This window comes from Entamoeba nuttalli (assembly GCF_000257125.1).
Source record: "Entamoeba nuttalli P19 unplaced genomic scaffold asmbl_5990, whole genome shotgun sequence".
In the NCBI taxonomy this organism is placed as follows: Eukaryota; Evosea; order Mastigamoebida; family Endamoebidae; genus Entamoeba; species Entamoeba nuttalli.
Genome location: NW_008577814.1, coordinates 1 through 17499, shown reverse-complemented (window position 1 = coordinate 17499; position 17499 = coordinate 1). Strand labels below are relative to the sequence as shown.

General features: G+C 26.2%; 12 protein-coding genes across 12 annotated transcripts in view; 4 read left to right on the top strand and 8 right to left on the bottom strand.

Moving 5' to 3' along the window:
* ENU1_145210 (phosphatidylinositol 3-kinase, putative) overlaps nucleotides 1–2665 on the bottom strand; it is a gene marked incomplete at both ends in the record, with an annotated part of 2847 nt that extends 182 nt beyond the window's left edge. The window contains one exon of the mRNA XM_008860459.1: nucleotides 1–2665. This exon is cut by the window's left edge and continues 182 nt beyond it. Within this exon, the coding sequence (XP_008858681.1) occupies nucleotides 1–2665 (2665 nt within the window).
* Nucleotides 2666–3195: 530 nt separating this feature from the next.
* On the top strand, nucleotides 3196–3624 carry ENU1_145200 (hypothetical protein; the record flags this gene model as incomplete). Its single annotated transcript, XM_008860458.1, has 1 exon — nucleotides 3196–3624. The coding sequence occupies one exon, from the start codon at nucleotides 3196–3198 to the stop codon at nucleotides 3622–3624; it is 429 nt and encodes a 142-aa protein (XP_008858680.1).
* Nucleotides 3625–3977: 353 nt separating this feature from the next.
* On the top strand, nucleotides 3978–5063 carry ENU1_145190 (hypothetical protein; the record flags this gene model as incomplete). The annotated part of the gene is made up of 1 exon (XM_008860457.1): nucleotides 3978–5063. Exon 1 carries the CDS (start codon nucleotides 4161–4163, stop codon nucleotides 5061–5063), a length of 903 nt encoding a protein of 300 aa, XP_008858679.1. The 5' UTR covers nucleotides 3978–4160.
* Nucleotides 5064–5412: 349 nt separating this feature from the next.
* On the top strand, nucleotides 5413–6197 carry ENU1_145180 (prenyl cysteine carboxyl methyltransferase, putative; the record flags this gene model as incomplete). Its single annotated transcript, XM_008860456.1, has 2 exons — nucleotides 5413–5912; nucleotides 5957–6197. 2 exons carry the CDS (start codon nucleotides 5413–5415, stop codon nucleotides 6195–6197), a joined length of 741 nt encoding a protein of 246 aa, XP_008858678.1.
* Nucleotides 6198–7060: 863 nt separating this feature from the next.
* Nucleotides 7061–8990, top strand: ENU1_145170 (hypothetical protein; the record flags this gene model as incomplete). Its single annotated transcript, XM_008860455.1, has 2 exons — nucleotides 7061–7247; nucleotides 7324–8990. 2 exons carry the CDS (start codon nucleotides 7061–7063, stop codon nucleotides 8988–8990), a joined length of 1854 nt encoding a protein of 617 aa, XP_008858677.1.
* A 103-nt stretch (nucleotides 8991–9093) lies between these two features.
* ENU1_145160 (aspartate aminotransferase, putative) lies at nucleotides 9094–10308 on the bottom strand (the record flags this gene model as incomplete). The annotated part of the gene is made up of 1 exon (XM_008860454.1): nucleotides 9094–10308. One exon carries the CDS (start codon nucleotides 10306–10308, stop codon nucleotides 9094–9096), a length of 1215 nt encoding a protein of 404 aa, XP_008858676.1.
* A 248-nt stretch (nucleotides 10309–10556) lies between these two features.
* ENU1_145150 (hypothetical protein) lies at nucleotides 10557–11225 on the bottom strand (the record flags this gene model as incomplete). The annotated part of the gene is made up of 1 exon (XM_008860453.1): nucleotides 10557–11225. The coding sequence occupies one exon, from the start codon at nucleotides 11223–11225 to the stop codon at nucleotides 10557–10559; it is 669 nt and encodes a 222-aa protein (XP_008858675.1).
* A 133-nt stretch (nucleotides 11226–11358) lies between these two features.
* On the bottom strand, nucleotides 11359–12450 carry ENU1_145140 (WD domain, G-beta repeat-containing protein; the record flags this gene model as incomplete). The annotated part of the gene is made up of 1 exon (XM_008860452.1): nucleotides 11359–12450. One exon carries the CDS (start codon nucleotides 12448–12450, stop codon nucleotides 11359–11361), a length of 1092 nt encoding a protein of 363 aa, XP_008858674.1.
* A 150-nt stretch (nucleotides 12451–12600) lies between these two features.
* Nucleotides 12601–13515, bottom strand: ENU1_145130 (serine/threonine-protein phosphatase, putative; the record flags this gene model as incomplete). Its single annotated transcript, XM_008860451.1, has 1 exon — nucleotides 12601–13515. One exon carries the CDS (start codon nucleotides 13513–13515, stop codon nucleotides 12601–12603), a length of 915 nt encoding a protein of 304 aa, XP_008858673.1.
* A 261-nt stretch (nucleotides 13516–13776) lies between these two features.
* ENU1_145120 (hypothetical protein) lies at nucleotides 13777–14127 on the bottom strand (the record flags this gene model as incomplete). Its single annotated transcript, XM_008860450.1, has 1 exon — nucleotides 13777–14127. The coding sequence occupies one exon, from the start codon at nucleotides 14125–14127 to the stop codon at nucleotides 13777–13779; it is 351 nt and encodes a 116-aa protein (XP_008858672.1).
* A 973-nt stretch (nucleotides 14128–15100) lies between these two features.
* On the bottom strand, nucleotides 15101–16111 carry ENU1_145110 (deoxyhypusine synthase; the record flags this gene model as incomplete). The annotated part of the gene is made up of 1 exon (XM_008860449.1): nucleotides 15101–16111. One exon carries the CDS (start codon nucleotides 16109–16111, stop codon nucleotides 15101–15103), a length of 1011 nt encoding a protein of 336 aa, XP_008858671.1.
* A 229-nt stretch (nucleotides 16112–16340) lies between these two features.
* ENU1_145100 (hypothetical protein) lies at nucleotides 16341–17392 on the bottom strand (the record flags this gene model as incomplete). The annotated part of the gene is made up of 2 exons (XM_008860448.1): nucleotides 16341–16454; nucleotides 16625–17392. The coding sequence occupies 2 exons, from the start codon at nucleotides 17390–17392 to the stop codon at nucleotides 16341–16343; spliced, it is 882 nt and encodes a 293-aa protein (XP_008858670.1).
* Between the last annotated feature and the right edge of the window lie 107 nt (nucleotides 17393–17499).

Genomic DNA, 17499 nt, shown 5'->3' with positions numbered 1-17499 from the left:
CACATGAATAAGTAAAATTCTCTACAGCTTCTTGGAATGTTACTTGACTTTCTGGTCTGGCACATTGTTCTTTAAGCCAAGTAGTCACTGCAGTATCTTTAATAACACTAAACTTACTTTTATCCATAGCCATAATTGCTCCATATGTTTCTGAATTTTTAACAAGTTCTAACATTCCTATTTCATTTCCTGTGGCAATACAAAGATATGGTAACATGCATAAATCAAGACCATTATTTTTCCAAATGGTATTCATTAATCTAATCATTTGTAAAGTTAAGATGTCTTGTCTTAAATCATCTCCAACTTTTTGAATAACCATAATTGGTTCTCCTAATGGATCTGCATTTTCCAATACTAACATTAATGGTTTCTTTTTACTACTAAATACATTTCCAGTATTTGGAACTGGTTTTTTAAATCTAAATCTTGCATCTAATGGTAAAGACATTTCATCAGGATATTCTAATTTTGCTAGTGAACTCTTTAAATGAGCTTTCTGTTCATCTTTTGTTCCAAGTCGTTTTACTTCATTAGCAATGACAACTAATTGATTTTGGAATGTAACCTCTTTCTCTAATTCATTTTTATATCTTCCACATCCATTTAAGAATGCTTCCATCAAGACACCATATCTTCCAGTAACTCTAGCGTCATGAATTTCTGCTTTTAAAAACCAAAACAAATTATGACCAATTCTTCTTCTATTCTTTAATGACCTTTCCAATAAAAATGATGCTAATGTAGAATGATGATGTAACTCAAATTTTAAGGCTTGAACCAGTTGAGGTAAATACATTACTAATTGGTCATCAGTCATAGTATCAATGCACCGTAAAGCAAAACCTCTTATTTGAGGATCTGGGTATCTAAAATCTAGCAATTCAATAGCTTCTCGAGGGTCTAATAATGGCCATTTGCTTAATAATCTATGTAATTCATGTACTTCTGTTGGTTGGCAATAGTTCACAGAATTCAATAAACGAGCAAGTGCATGTGGATTTGTCTTTAATAATGAATATCTTCTTTCCCATAAACATTTTAATTCTTCTTGGGTAAATACTGCCATAGCATCAGCATCAACTATTTTTTTAAATGCTTCTAATTCTTCCGCAGTCATCTTTTTTTCTGATTCTTGTTCTAACTCTACTTGCATTTCTTTTTTCTTAGTAATATATGTGTCCATTCGAATTGGTTTAGTTAATGATGGAAATTCAACAACAACTTTCATCTTTGAACTTACTGCATTACAACACATAGCAATTGGATTTGGTTCACTTGCCCATAAATAATATTGTTGTTCACCATTTAATAAATCATTTGTATAATTAACAATTTTTGTATTTACTGTTCCAAGACATTTATCATTTTCACCAATCTTTTCTATTTGGGTATTAACTATGGAATTAGTCATATACACTGAATAAATCATTTTTGTTTCAGCTGGGAGTGTAGCAATTAATTGAACAAAAGTAAATTTCCATTTAGGAGAAGCTAGTCCATTTTTAACTTCAAAAACTGTTGAATATAATGCTGGGCATAATGACTTTTCTCCATAATACAACTCTACTTTAAAATAACAAAGAAAATCCGTAATCATTTGTTGTTCTTCTTCATCTCCTTTTTTTGTTTTAATATAAGAATATAAATTCTCTACAGAAACAACTTGTGCACTTAATTGGTCTGTACAAAGCCTTTGTGAAACTCTTTTTTCATCATCAAATGCTTCCCATAATTCTGATGCAAAAAAAGAGTCAAGATAATTTAAAACTTTTCTTTCTTCATCATTAATTTTACATGAAAATAGCCTACTTTTTTTAACTAATTCTAAATGAACTGCTTCTCCATGTAATGCACATCTTCTTATATAATCATAATCACTCAACAACCAATTCTTTCCATTAACACGTTGTGGTACAATATATTCATCCCATCCAACTACTTTTAAGATATACTCTGATGGTTCCTTTCCATTAACTGCACCTTCTCCTGCTTTCTTTAGTTCATGAAAAGCACTGTCAATAACCCTATGAACAAACACTTGTGGTGTAATTGAGAAAATGGCTGTAGTTTTATAATCTTCTCCAATAATTTCAACATCAATACTTTTAATAGTGTCAGGTATATTAGGTTCACTTAATGTATAAGCAAATTCATTTTCTTCTTTTAAATTAGAATCGTATTTAGCTTCTATTTTACTTGATAATACACGTGTTCTTGCAAGTGATCTTCTAAACACAAATATTTCTTCTGCGTCAGTGTTTAGTACATCAACATATGTTTGTCCAATAATCTGATAATTCTCTTTTAATTGATTCATCAATTTTGCCAATATTCCAACACTCTCATATTTTTCTGCTTGACTTCTCTCAATTAGTTCAAAAGCTGGGATAATTCCATATTCAATACATGACTTATAAAACCCTGTCTCTTTCACTTCTGAACCTTCCATAGAATCAACTATCTTAAATGGAATATTTGGAACAACAACACTATAAACTCCAGTTAAATGAAGTGTACTTTTAATACTGTCTATAATATCAAGTGGTGATACGGTAGATGAATATGTAAATGAATGTATCTCTCCTTCATGTCGAATAAACACATGAACAATAGACCCTTGTGATTGTGAATTAACTACTGATGAATGAACAGACTTTTTCATCTCAAATCTACTTAAATTTTAGATCTTGAAACATATTTTTTTCTTTTTCTTCTTTTTTAAATGCCTTAAATAAAAGTTTCTCTTAGGAGAATTATGTTTTTTTAATAACAAAGTTTTATTTTTATGTTTTTAATATTTATTAAAAAATAAAAAATATAAAAATGGTACAAATAACATATGTTTAATACTTTTCTTAATGAACAATTTCAAAAGAAAGTAAGAATTTGAAAGTTACTAACTCTTCCTTAGAAAAAAGTTGTAGAACTAAAAACATAAATATAACTTATTACAATAAGCTATGAATAGGTTTGTTATTATTGAAAAAATAATTACTTCAAAACATTCATTGAACAAGGTTTAAAGTTAATATTGCTGTGGTTGGTGGAAGAGGAGTAGGAAGAACGTCATTAGTTAATAGATATATTAAAGGAGAATTTGATAACAAAGAATACAATCCTATTGATGAATCAATAAATATCGTTTGTCATAATTCTAAAGACTTATAAAAAAATTAAAATTTAATAATATAGATGTATAGAACAATTCAAATAGAAGGACATGTTGTAGAACTTCAAGTTTGTGATATTTTATATGACAACAATTTCAAACCAAAAAGTAAAGACTTTGACATTGCCTTTGTTATTCATGACGATTCGCATAAAGAGATAACTGATAAAATTTTTGAAATGATTGAATCTTTAGATACCCCATCTCAATCTAATCGTTATCTTGTCATTACTAAAACTGATCTTGAAGAATCATTTCATAAACAAAAAGCACAAAATGTTGACCGTTTTAAACTTCAATACCGTTTTGCAAAAGTTTGTTTTGTGTCTTCATTAACAGGTGATGGTGTTGACGAACTCTTTATTTCAGCAGTTGCCAAAAGCCTTAAGTCAAAAGAACCAGAGCAATGTTTTAGTGATAAAAAACAAAAGAATAAATGTGTGGTGATGTGATAATTTACCTATGTTATTTATCAGGTCTTTTAATGACCGTCCAAATAAAAAAAATAACAAAGAATTAAAAAAAAATAAAAAGAACTTAGAATAGAATAAATAATATAAATAATAAGATGAATGAATCATTCAATGATATAACAATTCAATCAATGAAATGTTTTACTTGTTTATTAATAGTTTTTTCTATGATATATTTGTTATACTTAGACTATACAATGATTACTTTGTATGGACAAGCATTGTTTGCTTCATTTTTATTTAGTTTTGTGGAGTAATATTAATAAAAAAGTTTTTGGGCTATTTTTTGTGCTATTGTATTAAGCTATCCATTTAATTTATTAGTCAAATTAATAGAATATATTGATAAATTTATCTATCCATCAAACTGGTATTCATATTTATTTTATTTTGTTATTGGAATAACTCCATTAATCCAATTAGTTATTTCATCATCACCAAATCTTTTCACATTAATACCATTACTTGTTATTACAATTTTTTTATTTGTTAATAGAAGAACATTAGCTTCATTTATGATAATAACTATATTATTGTCTCTCATAAGTTTATTATCAACTGTAGTAATTAAACAATCAATAATAGAATTTCACCAATTAATTAATACTATAACAAAACTTGTTACTAATTTGTCTGAAGATTCTGTTAATTTAATTATTTCTAGAGTTGAAGAAAGTTATAGTGGACAAATAATATTAGAATACATGGATAAACTTGGTCTTATGAATTATTTGTCTTTAAAAACAATTAAACCTGCAGTATTACAAGGACTAAAATTATTAAGTAGTCAGGTTCAACCATATTTTTTGATCAATTTAGCTTCTTCAGTAACAGATAATATATTTGCATTTTTTATATTTATCTACAGCTTATTATATTTCTTAATTTATCAAAATACTATTCTAAATGGTATTTCTCAACTAATTCCTTTTGACGTTGAGGTAGTTCAAATAATAAGAAATGGAGTTGCATCTACTTCCTTACGTTTGATTCTAATGAATTCCTTATTGTTCATCTTTAAATTTACATTAACATTTGTTACTTTTTCTTTGGCTCATTTACCTTATAAAATGGTTTGTAGTATAATTTGTGCTTTGTTAGCAATTTTACCAGCTTTTTCAAATATGATTGTTTGGCTCCCTGCTGGTTTAGTATTATTTTTCCAAGGAAATACTACAGGAATGATATGGTTTATTAGTGTTCATGCAGTAACATATTTTATTATTGATGGTTGGTTCTATTCATTTATTCCAGATATTATTCCATATTTTGTTGGTTTGAGTGTAGTGTTTGGAGTGTATGTATTTGGTATTACTGGATGTGTTTTAGGTCCATTAGTATTTGTTATGACTATGACATTAAAAGATATTTTTATTCTTCAAAATCAACGTCTCAAACAAAAAATAAAACAAGATTAGCTTAATTTTATGTTTTTTTTTTAAATATTTTCTAAAAATTTTTAAATGTATGAACAGTTCAACATAATAAAAATGGTGTATTACATATTAGTTATATGGTGAAATAAAGAATAGACATATTGTCTCGATATACTATAATTATGAAAATTAGAATATAGTAGTTATTTTATCTTAATAAACATTTTAAAAAACCTCAAAGAAAAATCTAATTTTGTTTTAATCTAAAAGAAAAATTTTTTTAAGATTATAAATCTCATTTTTATCAAAAATAAATTTTTTTCTTTCTTAAAGTTTATGAATATTCTTAAAAATAAATTATAAAAACTAAAAATTAAGAATATTAGATTTAATGAAAAACTATTTACCAATTGGACCACATAATCCAACTGAATTTGAAAAAAGGATTGATGTAATGGTAATAACAGGAGTAATTATTGGATTATTTATTGGATTATTTATTGGATTAATATATAGTGGAGTTGGATTTATTAATTTTTGTATCTTCGGGATTTTGTTTTTGGTATTTCATATTCTTGAGTTCTCATATGTTGCCGTTTGTCATCCAGAATCTGTTAGTTTTTCTTCATTTTTATTAACTCATTCCAATGAGTTTTTGTTAGCATTATTTTTTGCTGTGACTGAATATTGGATTGAATATTTTTTCTTCCCAAATTTAAAGACATGTCCATACATATATATTCCTGCTTTAATCATTTGTGTTATTGGTCAAGGTATTAGAAGTGTTGCTATGTTTTATGCAGCAAGTAATTTTAATCATGTTATCGAAACTTCTTCAAGAGACAGTCATAAATTGGTTGATGATTTCATTTATAAATATTTACGTCATCCGTTTGTTTTTAATTTGTAATTATCTTATTATTTTGACATTATAGTTCTTACTTTGGTTGGTTCTATTGGTCAATCTTCACTCAATTCGTTTTAATTAACCCAATTTGTATTCTCCTTTATGCCTGGGCTTCATGGTCCTTCTTTGCTGACAGAATTCCTTATGAAGAAGCTACTCTTTATCAACAATTTGGTAAACAATATTCTGAATATATGAGTCACACGTTTATTGGAATTCCTTTTATAAATTCTGTTAATCCTCCTAATCTTAAAACTTTGGACGATTAATAATTTTATTGCTTCTTATCTTTTTATTTCATTCTTAAAACAGTACAAATATTTAGATAATTTAATTATTAAATAAATATTATTATTTGATATGTTATTATGTGAAAATAAACTTTTATTTAAACATTTTTGTTCCTTTAAAGTCTAGAGAATGTTTAATTGAATCTCTTTTTTTTTAGAAAAATTAATTAATTCAATCATCTTTTTAAATGAATCTATACAATAAGAATTTAAATTATAAATAATGATATAGCACTTAATTAAAATACAGTTTTTTGTATTGTAATATAACAATACGTTATAGTATTTATTTAATGACTTTGCATAATGAGGGTGAACTATGAAACATTCAAATTATCTAAAAATACTTAATGGAAACATTCTTTAAGTAATTAATGTACTAATGAAATCAAATTGATTAAATCAATGATAATATCAATATTTATTAAATTCTAACTGAAAAGAGATTTAATAAGTACTGATAGTGAACAAAAAAAAAAAGAAATAAAGAAGTAATATAACTAAGAAATAAATAAAAAAGAGTTATTTATTATTCATATTTTAATTAATTAATAAAAAACAAAATAATGTAAATTTAGAAAAATAGAATAGAGTAAAATTATTAAGGAATGAAAAGAAGAAGAGAAAGGTAATGAAGAAGAGAGGAGTAGTGATAAAAAAGAAGATATAACGAGGTAAAAAAAAAATAAGAAAACCAAAGAAAAAAAAATATGTTTCAGTAAAAATTTAAAGTAACTTATTTTTAAACAAATAACCAATTTTATTAATTATCAGTGTAATATAATAAAAAATATAAATTTTTTAAATAAAACTTAAATTAATATTTATTTATTGAAAAGAAAATGCAAAGTTCTTTTATTTCAGACTATTCTACTAAGCAAACATATGATGACTATATGAAAGTAATTAAACAATTACTTTCTAGTAATGCAAAAGATATATATGAACATTGGGGAATTATATGGGCGTCATTAAGAATGTTATTAGAAATGACACCAGGGACATTAGGGAATAGTAAAATAAAAATTAGTTTGTTATTATTATTGTTATTTTATTAATAAAAACAAAACAAAGGAATAAATAATTTAAACTAATTCATAATAAGGTAATAATAATGATGATGTTATTAAAAGTAAATACTTAAAACAAATTCATATCATTGATTTATCAGAACAATCACAAATTAATTTTCAATTTTCTTTAAATAAAGAAACAATATTTCAATATAAAGATTTCATGAAAATATCTCAAAATCAAAGTTTTACTATTAATCGGTTTAATGTATTTTCTAAAGCTCTTAAAAGTGAAATTGGACAATTAATACAAACTCATTCTCCTATTACTTATACCTTTGTTCTTAATTATGAAAAAAATTCAGCAACAATTCTTCATTTAATTTATCTTCCAATTCTTCGTATTTCAAATCAATCACCTTCTCCTTTTTATTTAGTTTGTATTACTATTCAATTACCTATTCCTCATAAAGAAGTAATTGAAGAATCAGTTTCTTTACAACCTTCAGAAATACCTCAATATCAAAGTTCTTCATTTAATAATTTATCTTTAGCAACAGACTATGAAACACTTCTATCTGATATTTCAAGTTCTTCTCCAATAGAAACACAAATAATTGATGAAGAAAAAAAAATTAAAACACCAGAAGAATTAGATAATGAAAATAGAAAAAAAGTTTATGAAAGACAACAATTCTGTTTACAAACAATGCAAAAATTTGAAAATGTTAAAGGACTATCAATTTATAAACAATTATTAGAGTTATTAACTGACTCAATTAATATGATGATTTTTAATGCTACATTAATAATTTTTAGAAATATTTCAATTCAAAATTATAAACCAGAAAATGCTAAAAAATTATCAATAGATTATATCAATGATATGATTAGAAATATTTCTGAAAGTTTTGATGTTGCAGTAAATTGTATTTATAAACCTATTGAACCTATTTATGACCCTGACCAACAAATCATAAATATAACAAAAAAACCACTCTTTAGAAAAGAAAAGAAAAATGAATATCCTTTTTCTTCTCAATTTATTTCAATGGTTTTAACTGCTCATTTAGAAACTTATTTTACTATTGTTTTAGCTCAATCAGATAAAACAAAAAATTTCTTTCATTCATTATTTTATTCATTAAATCCTCCTCAATTTACAACAACTTCAAATAATCCATTTACTTGTTTCCCTTTCTTTGTACCAAGAAGAAATTGGTTTGTTAAAGCAATCTTTTTAACTGAATTAGAACAACGTTCTCTTTATGATATTCCATTACCTTATTGTGTTATTAATTGTCAAACTATGCAAGTCGCAATATCAAAAAGTTCTTCAATGTTTGAACATTTTTGTTATCGTGCAACAGCACAAATATCAATTGCAGCTAAAGCACTTCAATGTCAATTTCCAATTTCTGCAATTCCTCCTGATAGAAGTTTAAGATTATTACAAAGAAGTCCAACAACTGAAAGTATTTCAACAAGACTTTTATATTATTATTATTCAAATCAACTCTCTCTTAGTTTTATTGAAATATGTAAATTCCTTGAATATTATCAACAAAAAGCTCGAATTGTTCTTTCAATTATCAAAACTGAAGGAATAAATATGACAGTTCTTACTGAATTAGAAGAACTTTTTCAATGTAATTCAGCTGATGAAATGATGTTAATTTTAAGTTTCTTAAAAAGTGATTATCCTATAACAGCACAGTTTTATGCTTTAATAGAGAAGAAAGTAAGAATTGATTATTAAATTTTATTAAATGTATTTCAATTGTATTTTTATTTTATAAAAAATATTAATCTTTCATTTTTAATTTAAATATTTATTACTTTTTTTTAAATTCAATTATTAATTATTTTATTGTTCTTTTTTTATATAATTGATTTACTGTTTTATTAAATGCTTCTTTAAATTTTGGAATTATTGATTGAATATATTCTGGAGTTTGACAAACTGAAATTCTATAAAACCCTTTACACCCAAATCCACTTCCTGGAACTGTCACAATTCCATTTTCTGCAAAAGTTCTACAAAACTCCCATTCATCTAAAGAAGCTTCAACTTTTGGAAAGATAAAAAAGGTACCTTCTGGACGAATATATTGAATTCTTAAATCATCTAAACATTGACACATTAATTGTCTTGATTTGTTATACAAATTTATATCAACTGTTGCATATTGAATTAATGGAATAATCCTCATTTGAAGTTTATTGGTATGAACAAAACCAAGTATTTCATTTGTTGTTGCTAATGCATTAACAATTTGGTTATGATTTGGTATATTTGGATTAACTGCAAGACATCCAATTCTTTCTCCAGGAATAGAAACATCTTTAGAAAGAGAATATGCAATAGCAGAATATCTATAATGAAATATTGAATGAATATGAATATTTGGTTCTACTACTCGACAATAAACTGCATCATTTAATACCCAAATTGGTCTATTAATTTTTATTGAATATTCTCTAATTATGTTTAATATACAATCAATACTTTCTTGAGTATAAGATACTCCAGTTGGATTATTAGGAGAATTAAATATTACACAACGAGTTTTATTACTTAATTTTTGTTCGAATAGTTGTTTGTTAATTTGCCATTTGTCTTCAAATCTTGTTGGAACTTCAATAGCAATTCCTCCATAATTTTGAATATAAAAAATATATTCTACAAAATATGGTGAGAAAATAATAACTTCATCTCCTGGGTCTAATATTGTTTTTAAAAATACATTACATGCACCAGCACATCCAGATGTCATAATAATATCTTCTGATGTAACTTGAACTTCCTCAAATTGATCTATAATACATGCAATAGCTTTCCTTGCTTCAAAATCTCCATTAGTAGAAGAATATCCATGACATAATGGCTCTTCTGTTGATGCAATAGTTTTGAGTGCATTGATATATGCATTAGGTGGTGGAAGTTGAGGATTACCTAATGTTAAATCAATTACTTTCTCATTACCTTTTTTAGCTTTTAATGAATGAGCCAAATTAGACATTCTCCTAATCATTGTTCCACCTAAACACTCTTGTTCAATATACTTAGAAAACATATATATTCTTTTATTAACATTCACTTCATTTATATAGTTCATTTCATTAATCAATTCACTTTCCAAAATACTTTTCACTTTCTTCATCAATTTTTTATTAGAATAATTTATGTTTTATATAACATTAATTTATTTTTTAATTTTAGAAATAAGATATGCATACGTCATGATGACATAATATTTTAGAGTTATTGCATTAAGAAAAAATCTATATTTAAAAATTAATTAAAATAACTGATTAACCCAAGTTAATTATCATAGTGTTTGTAATATCTACCATACCCCTTTGGTCTAGCCCTACTTCTAAGATCATTTTTAGAACTACCCCTTTCTCTTTCTTCTTTTGGTTGTTCCTTTTTTTCCTCTGATTTAACAACTTCTTTCTTTTCTTCTGATTTAGTGTTTTCTTTCTTTCCTCTTTCTCTTCTATTTCTGTTGTTTCTATTAACATATCCTGGTCTTCTATTAAATCTTCTCTTTGGTCTATTCTTAAATATTTCTAATTGTTCTTCAGTAAGTGGTGCCATATATCCTGGGACATTAATATCTTTTGGAGGTACTAATGAAAAGGTAATTTCAACACAGCTCATAAGTCTTGGAATAGAAATTTCTTTCTTGTCTTGATCACAGACAAACTTATCTTGAGAACTGAATAATTCACTCTTAACAATAACATGACATGGTAATACTCTTTGAATTATTTGGGTTGCTCTTAATGCAGTATTTGCTCCTCTTCCAAGTCCTCTAATAGTAACTGATGGCTTGTTTTTAGTTTCAAGACTATCTCTAATAATAAATATAATTCTTGAGATATAGGAATTAGCTCCAATATGGATTTTTTCATCTTGTGGGGAATCTACTTTGGGTCTTTGTTGTCGTGTAAATGTTTTAACTTCAACTTTCTTCTCTTCAGACATCTTTAATTAATATATTTAGATTTATTTCTCAGTTCTAAATGATAATAGGTTTTTACGTTTTTAATTTTTTTAATTAGAGAAAAAAATATAAAATGTTATACATCACAAAAATTCAATCGAAAAAATTAATCCTTCACATATCTTTGTAGAATGGATTAGTTTCATTTCTTTGTTGTGGACCTTTAGTTTTCTTCTTTTTGTTATATGCATTTTGAACTTTTTCTTCTTGGAAAGGAGTGACAATATCTGCTTCTGGTTTTTCTATTACCATTGTTTTTGATTTACTATCATCACTTTCTTCATCATCTTGGTCATTATATAAATATCCAACATCCCAAAATTTGATGTGTCTACTATGAGAAGATGATGCTAATATATTTTTGTCTCTTGACAAAGCCAAACGTTCAATTGGAAAATCATGTTGACCAACACAACCAAGTAATTTGTGTGGATTTATTTGAACCACACGAATAATACCATCAGAACTACCAGTAATAATAGTATTTTTATTGACTGCAATAATACTCTCAATACTCTCTGGATGTCCTTTAAGAGCGTTTTTTGGATATTCCCAATTATCCCATTCCCATACAAATAATTTTCCACTTTGACCACCACATACAAGTGTGTCATCTTTTTTTGTTATAGACAGAGATAATAAATCTTCATTCATATTATCACTTATTCCAATAACTTTTTTTGAATTAATGTTCCATGTTGACATACATCCATCACCTCCTGCAGCAAAAATAGTATTATCACAAATGGTTAATTGAGAAATATAATCGTGATGTTCATTGAAAACAACAACACATTTTTGCTGTCTCATATCCCATACTTTAATTCTGCCACTTTCATCACCTGTAACAAAAATATTTCCTTTTACATCTAATGAATAGATGCCATGTTTATGGGCTTTATCATTCTTTGCAAGAATTTTTTGATTATTTAAATCTGTAATAGTAATTGAACCATCAGCAGAAGTAGAAAACAAAAGATTTCCACTGTCATTAAAACAAACATCTCTTGTTGAATCTTCATGAGCTTTAAGATTAAACATTTCATTCGGTTCCTGAATATTACCATAGTTATATAATCTAATAAGACCATGCATATCTCCTACAGCAACAATATCATTAGTTGGACTAAATTTAATATCTAACACACGAGAAGGACAAACAATATCATCAGGAATGATAATTTCCTCCTTTAATTCAATGGTCATAAGAAATGGAATAAAAAAATCTCAAAAGAGTTTCAACCCTAAATCCAATCTTATCAATTTTTCAAAAATCAAAAAAAATCTTAAAAATAATATTTTAAGGTTTTTTGTTTTTAAAAGTATTAATTTGGATTATGTGATCATTTCATCTCTTTACATAAAGAAAGCTGGTGTTATTCTTGGTGGAATTGGTTTTTCTGATTCAGGAACAGCATCAAAAATAGTAAATTCTTGTTTCAAATCAGTTCCTACTCTCATAATACAAGCAATATTACCACATCTACCACAATAATTTGGTGCAGACCATACAGTAACCAATTTATTATCAAAATGATATTTGTAACCTTCTTGAACTACTTGGTGAGCACGAGCAATTAAATCAATATTATTAACTTGAACAAATTCATTAACTGGTTTTGCTCCAAAAACATATCCAGCACCTCTTGTTGATGGGACCATTCCTTCAACACTTTCATCTGGATCTGACCACATTAAATCACAAAATGCACCTTCATGTGGAATTTCTTGATTTCTTTTTACAATAACTCTAATATGATCTATACTTCTTATTTCAGGTGAAAGACCTCCATGAACACAAAAAATTTTACCATCAATAAGAGCAGCAATATTTAAATAATCAAATACTTCCATACACCATCTATACGAATTGGCGGTTCCATATTTTTTAATACATTCTTCATAAAAACCATAAACTTGAGTGACTTGTCTACTTTCGTGATTACCTCTCATTAAGGAGATTCTAGTTGGATACATCACTTTATATAACATTAACAAAGTAAATACTTCAATTGAATAACTTCCTCTATCAACATAATCACCTAAAAAAATATATGAATTTTCTGGTAATGAACCTCCAATAGAAAATAATTTCATTAAGTCATAGAATTGTCCATGAATATCACCACAAACAATAACAGGAGATTGAATTGGTTGTACATTAGACTCTTCAATTAGAATAGATTTAACGGCATTACATAGTCTTTTAAAATCATTTTCAGGAAGAATATTACCTCCTTTAACAACTTCTAAACACTTCTGGTAGTCCATCTCGTAATGATTTTTTAGTTTTTCTTTTTGGAAAGTTAAAGATGGTTTACTCGAATCAATAGGGAAGTTTCCTGATTTTTTAGTATTGAGTAAATCATAAAAGAAAAAGCAAGAAAGGGTAATTAATGATAAAAACGAAGTTTTCAAAAATTAGAGAAAAAAATATTGTCTTTTCATTAAAATGAAGATTTTTATATTTAAGAAAAAAGAAAAATAATAAAAAGAAATCTATTTAATAGAGTGATACAAAGAATGGATACATCAGATTGATAAAATTTGAGGATTATTTTTATGAATCCAATATTGTAATGTACTTGGAGATAAATCACTATAAATTCCTGGATAAGTAACTTGAAGATATTTTGTTGCTTTAGATAATCCTAATATCTTAGCTTTTTCAACAGCAAGTTTCTTTTGTTCAGTTGACCAATATTTTTTAGTTTTACGTTCTTTGATAACAGTTGTAATTGGTTTTGCTGATTTCTCTTTAACAACTTCTAAAGGAGGAGGAGAGCTTAAGATAATAGTTGGTTCATTAATTTTAGAATCAATAATTTTATAACTTCTAACATCGCTTGGTTTAAAGACAGAAAGATAGTTTGAAGAGTACATAAGTCTAATAAATAAATTTGAATATAAAAAGTTCTTTTATATTCACAGGGTTATATTAACTGGAAGTAAAATAGTGACCAAAAATGGTATCCAAAGAAAAAATCAGAATTCGATTTTCTTCTTTCTTTGTTTTCTTCTTTTACTTTTCAAAAGAAATTCAAGTAATTTGTTCAATAGAATTTTTTAATCTAATATAAACTTTTTCAAAGTACCTTTAATTAATATAACTTTTCTTTTTCTCTTTATTATTTTTTAAACTCCCTTCAAAGACCTTTTGCTTCTTTTTTATAGAAATATATTTGTCCCTTAACATAGAATGTTGTCCTACTGACAAGACACTTTTGGTTTGGATTAAAGTTATTACTAAAATGAAACAATTTGAATATGACGGTAAATTATATACACTCTTTTTCTTTATAATAATTATGAAAACTTCAGTAAAATTAAGCAACTTTTCTTTGTTTTGAAAAAATTTCTTTTATAAAATTTCTTAAAATAATTATACTTGTCTAGATAAGATAGATTTTTATCTATACTTTGTAAAATGGTTTTATTCTTAATTATTTGTAATAGTAAAATACCTTTTTTTATTTAAAATGATATCTATTTATCAAATAGTCTATTTAACCTCTAATACTGCAATTAATTTACTCTTAAGTTATTAAAATCTTGTTTTTATTCAATAGGTCATGAATTTCTTATCAAAAAATACAAACAAAACTTACTAATACAAGTTAGTTGATTCTTTTATAAAATGTTTACTTGTCATTCACTGGTATCTAAACAATTTCTAGACTTTTTAAACCTACTCAATTATTATTGAAAAAAAATATATTTCATAACCTATTTTTAGTTTATTACCTCTTTTTTAATTTATTATTGAAGTATTACAACCATATTAAAAAATAGAATTAAATAAGAAAGTTTAGTTATTAAAATTATAATAAATGAAAGGAAATCACTTAGAATATATCTATTTAGTAGGTTCTTCTTTTTGTGCAAATGTTGAGGCAACAATAAGTGGTAAAAGAATAGTAGCATCTCCAATAACCTTAGCTGGATTACATTCTGGTTTAAAGAAACCTTTTGTTCTATCTGCAGCAATTTCTGAACCAGCATCTGATGCATCACACTCAATACTTGTTGATAACATAGCACAATAATCACAACCCCCTCTTCTTTTCATTGCATTTAATATATGATGTTTAGCAATACCAGCACCAACTAAAAGACATCCAACTTTTTCAGCATTAAAAGCCATTTCATCTATTTTTATGACGTCTTGAACAAGATCTAAAACAAGTCCTTCATTTTTATAACTAAAGAAAAAGATCATATCACCAATGCTTCCATCAGTAATCGCTGGGGAAAATACTGGAATATTATTTTTTGCAGCCCAATAATAAATTGAACTTTCATTATTAATAGACTCTCCCATTTTATGAACCAGTTTTGATGGTGTCCAATGAACTCCATGTTCATTTTGTTCCTTAAGACATTCTAAGAGTAAGGGATCCATCCAATCTTCAAATTCGCAATAATTAGAATTTGGTAAAATTAAGTTTCCTATTCTGTTATATCCATTTGGATATAATTCTTTGCCTTTAAAATAGAAATCACCAAGAAGTGTTGGGTGCATTGTTTTAATAAAGTCTTCTTCAATTCCACCTGCAGTAACTACAATAGCATCAACAAATTTATTCTTTACTAAATAATGAATAACTTCTCTTAACCCACTTGAAACTATATTTGAAGACATCCCAAGGAATATCTTTGCATGGTTCTTTCTCATTTCATTGACTTGTTCTATGCATAGCCCAAGATTTAAAGCCTGAAATCCAGTATATTTCATTTTTTCCATTACTTTATTAAAGTCAACTCCATTATCAAAATCATATCCAACACATTGCTCTCCTTTGTATTCTTTTGATTCACCAAGAACTTTTGAAGTTACCTTAGCGAATTCTTCACCAGTGATGGACATTTTCTTTTAAAAAAATGTTACTAAGATTTAGGGTTTAAATAGATGAGGTTATATGATAAGATTTTTGATATTATTTGAAAAGAAAGTGAGAAAAGGGTTTAGTTTTAGAATAAAAAACAAGAATGTTCATGTTTACCTCTTTTAATATTTTTTGGAATTAAACGATAATGAATTAAAATACTAAGAGGTATAAGTTATACTATCTTGTTGGTTAAATCTTTTTGGTATTTTAAAAGACACACCGTGGAGGAACAAACATAAAAACACAAGAACTGAAGATAGGAATTGAAGGGATGTTAAGTTTTGAATAAAAAGAAAAGAATAACATAGTTTTACAAATTGTCTAAAAACATGAAGTGTGTTCATCCATATTTTTCCACGAGTATGTTTCATTAGTATTTGGTTAGTTATTTGAGTCATTGCTGAAGACAAACAATTGAATATACAGAGATAATAGTGACTAATTATCAAATCATTTTGAAGAAGTAATGAAAGGATCAAGAATATTATGACAGAAAAAGCAGATGGATAAAATAATTTAGCATAATAGTCATCTATTGTAAAGTATTTTGATTGAAGGACCATTGCCATTGCATCAAAAGTAATATATAACATTAATAATATAAATGAGGTTATACTGGCATTACTTACAATCACAAATACAAAGATGGTTGATAATGTAACTACTCCAATGACTAAATCATTTTGTTTGAGTGGAATTCTAAATAATGGGCGAAGAAGAATTATTGGAATGAATTTCATAGACTGCCCAAGGGTCTGCATTGGAAAAGAGAGAATAGACTGGAATAAATATAGTGATGTTAAACTAATAACAATACATATCCCTATCACTAGATATAATTTAATTGATGAATAAGAAGGTATTGTACGGTTAAATGGGGAGGATATTATTAAATGAGTTAATTTAACAAAGAATAAATGTTCAAAAATGTGTTGTGAATCAACAATACCAACAATGGTTAATATAGTAGAACTTGATACGGCAAAAAAGATAAATAGTCCTGAAATAAGTAATAAAACTGGTTTAGAGAATTTTTCAGTATTAAATGAATAAGACATTATTACTTTAGCTTTGTTGTAATGTTCTCTCACTGAATAAATCATATAATCAAAATAATCTTCTTTAAATGGTTTATTCTTTGTTTGTTCTTCATCTTCCATGTCATGAAGATTCCCATCTAATTCTCGAAAAATATTCTCTTCATATGAGTTATTAATAATAGGGTCAGTGATATCTTGTAAATCAATCTTTTGAGTCATTAATAATGAGGAGAAAAATCAACTATCTTTTGAAGTTCTCAAGTGTCAAATTTATCAAAAAATATACAAAAATATCTCATAAAATAGTCAATCAAAAATATTATCTT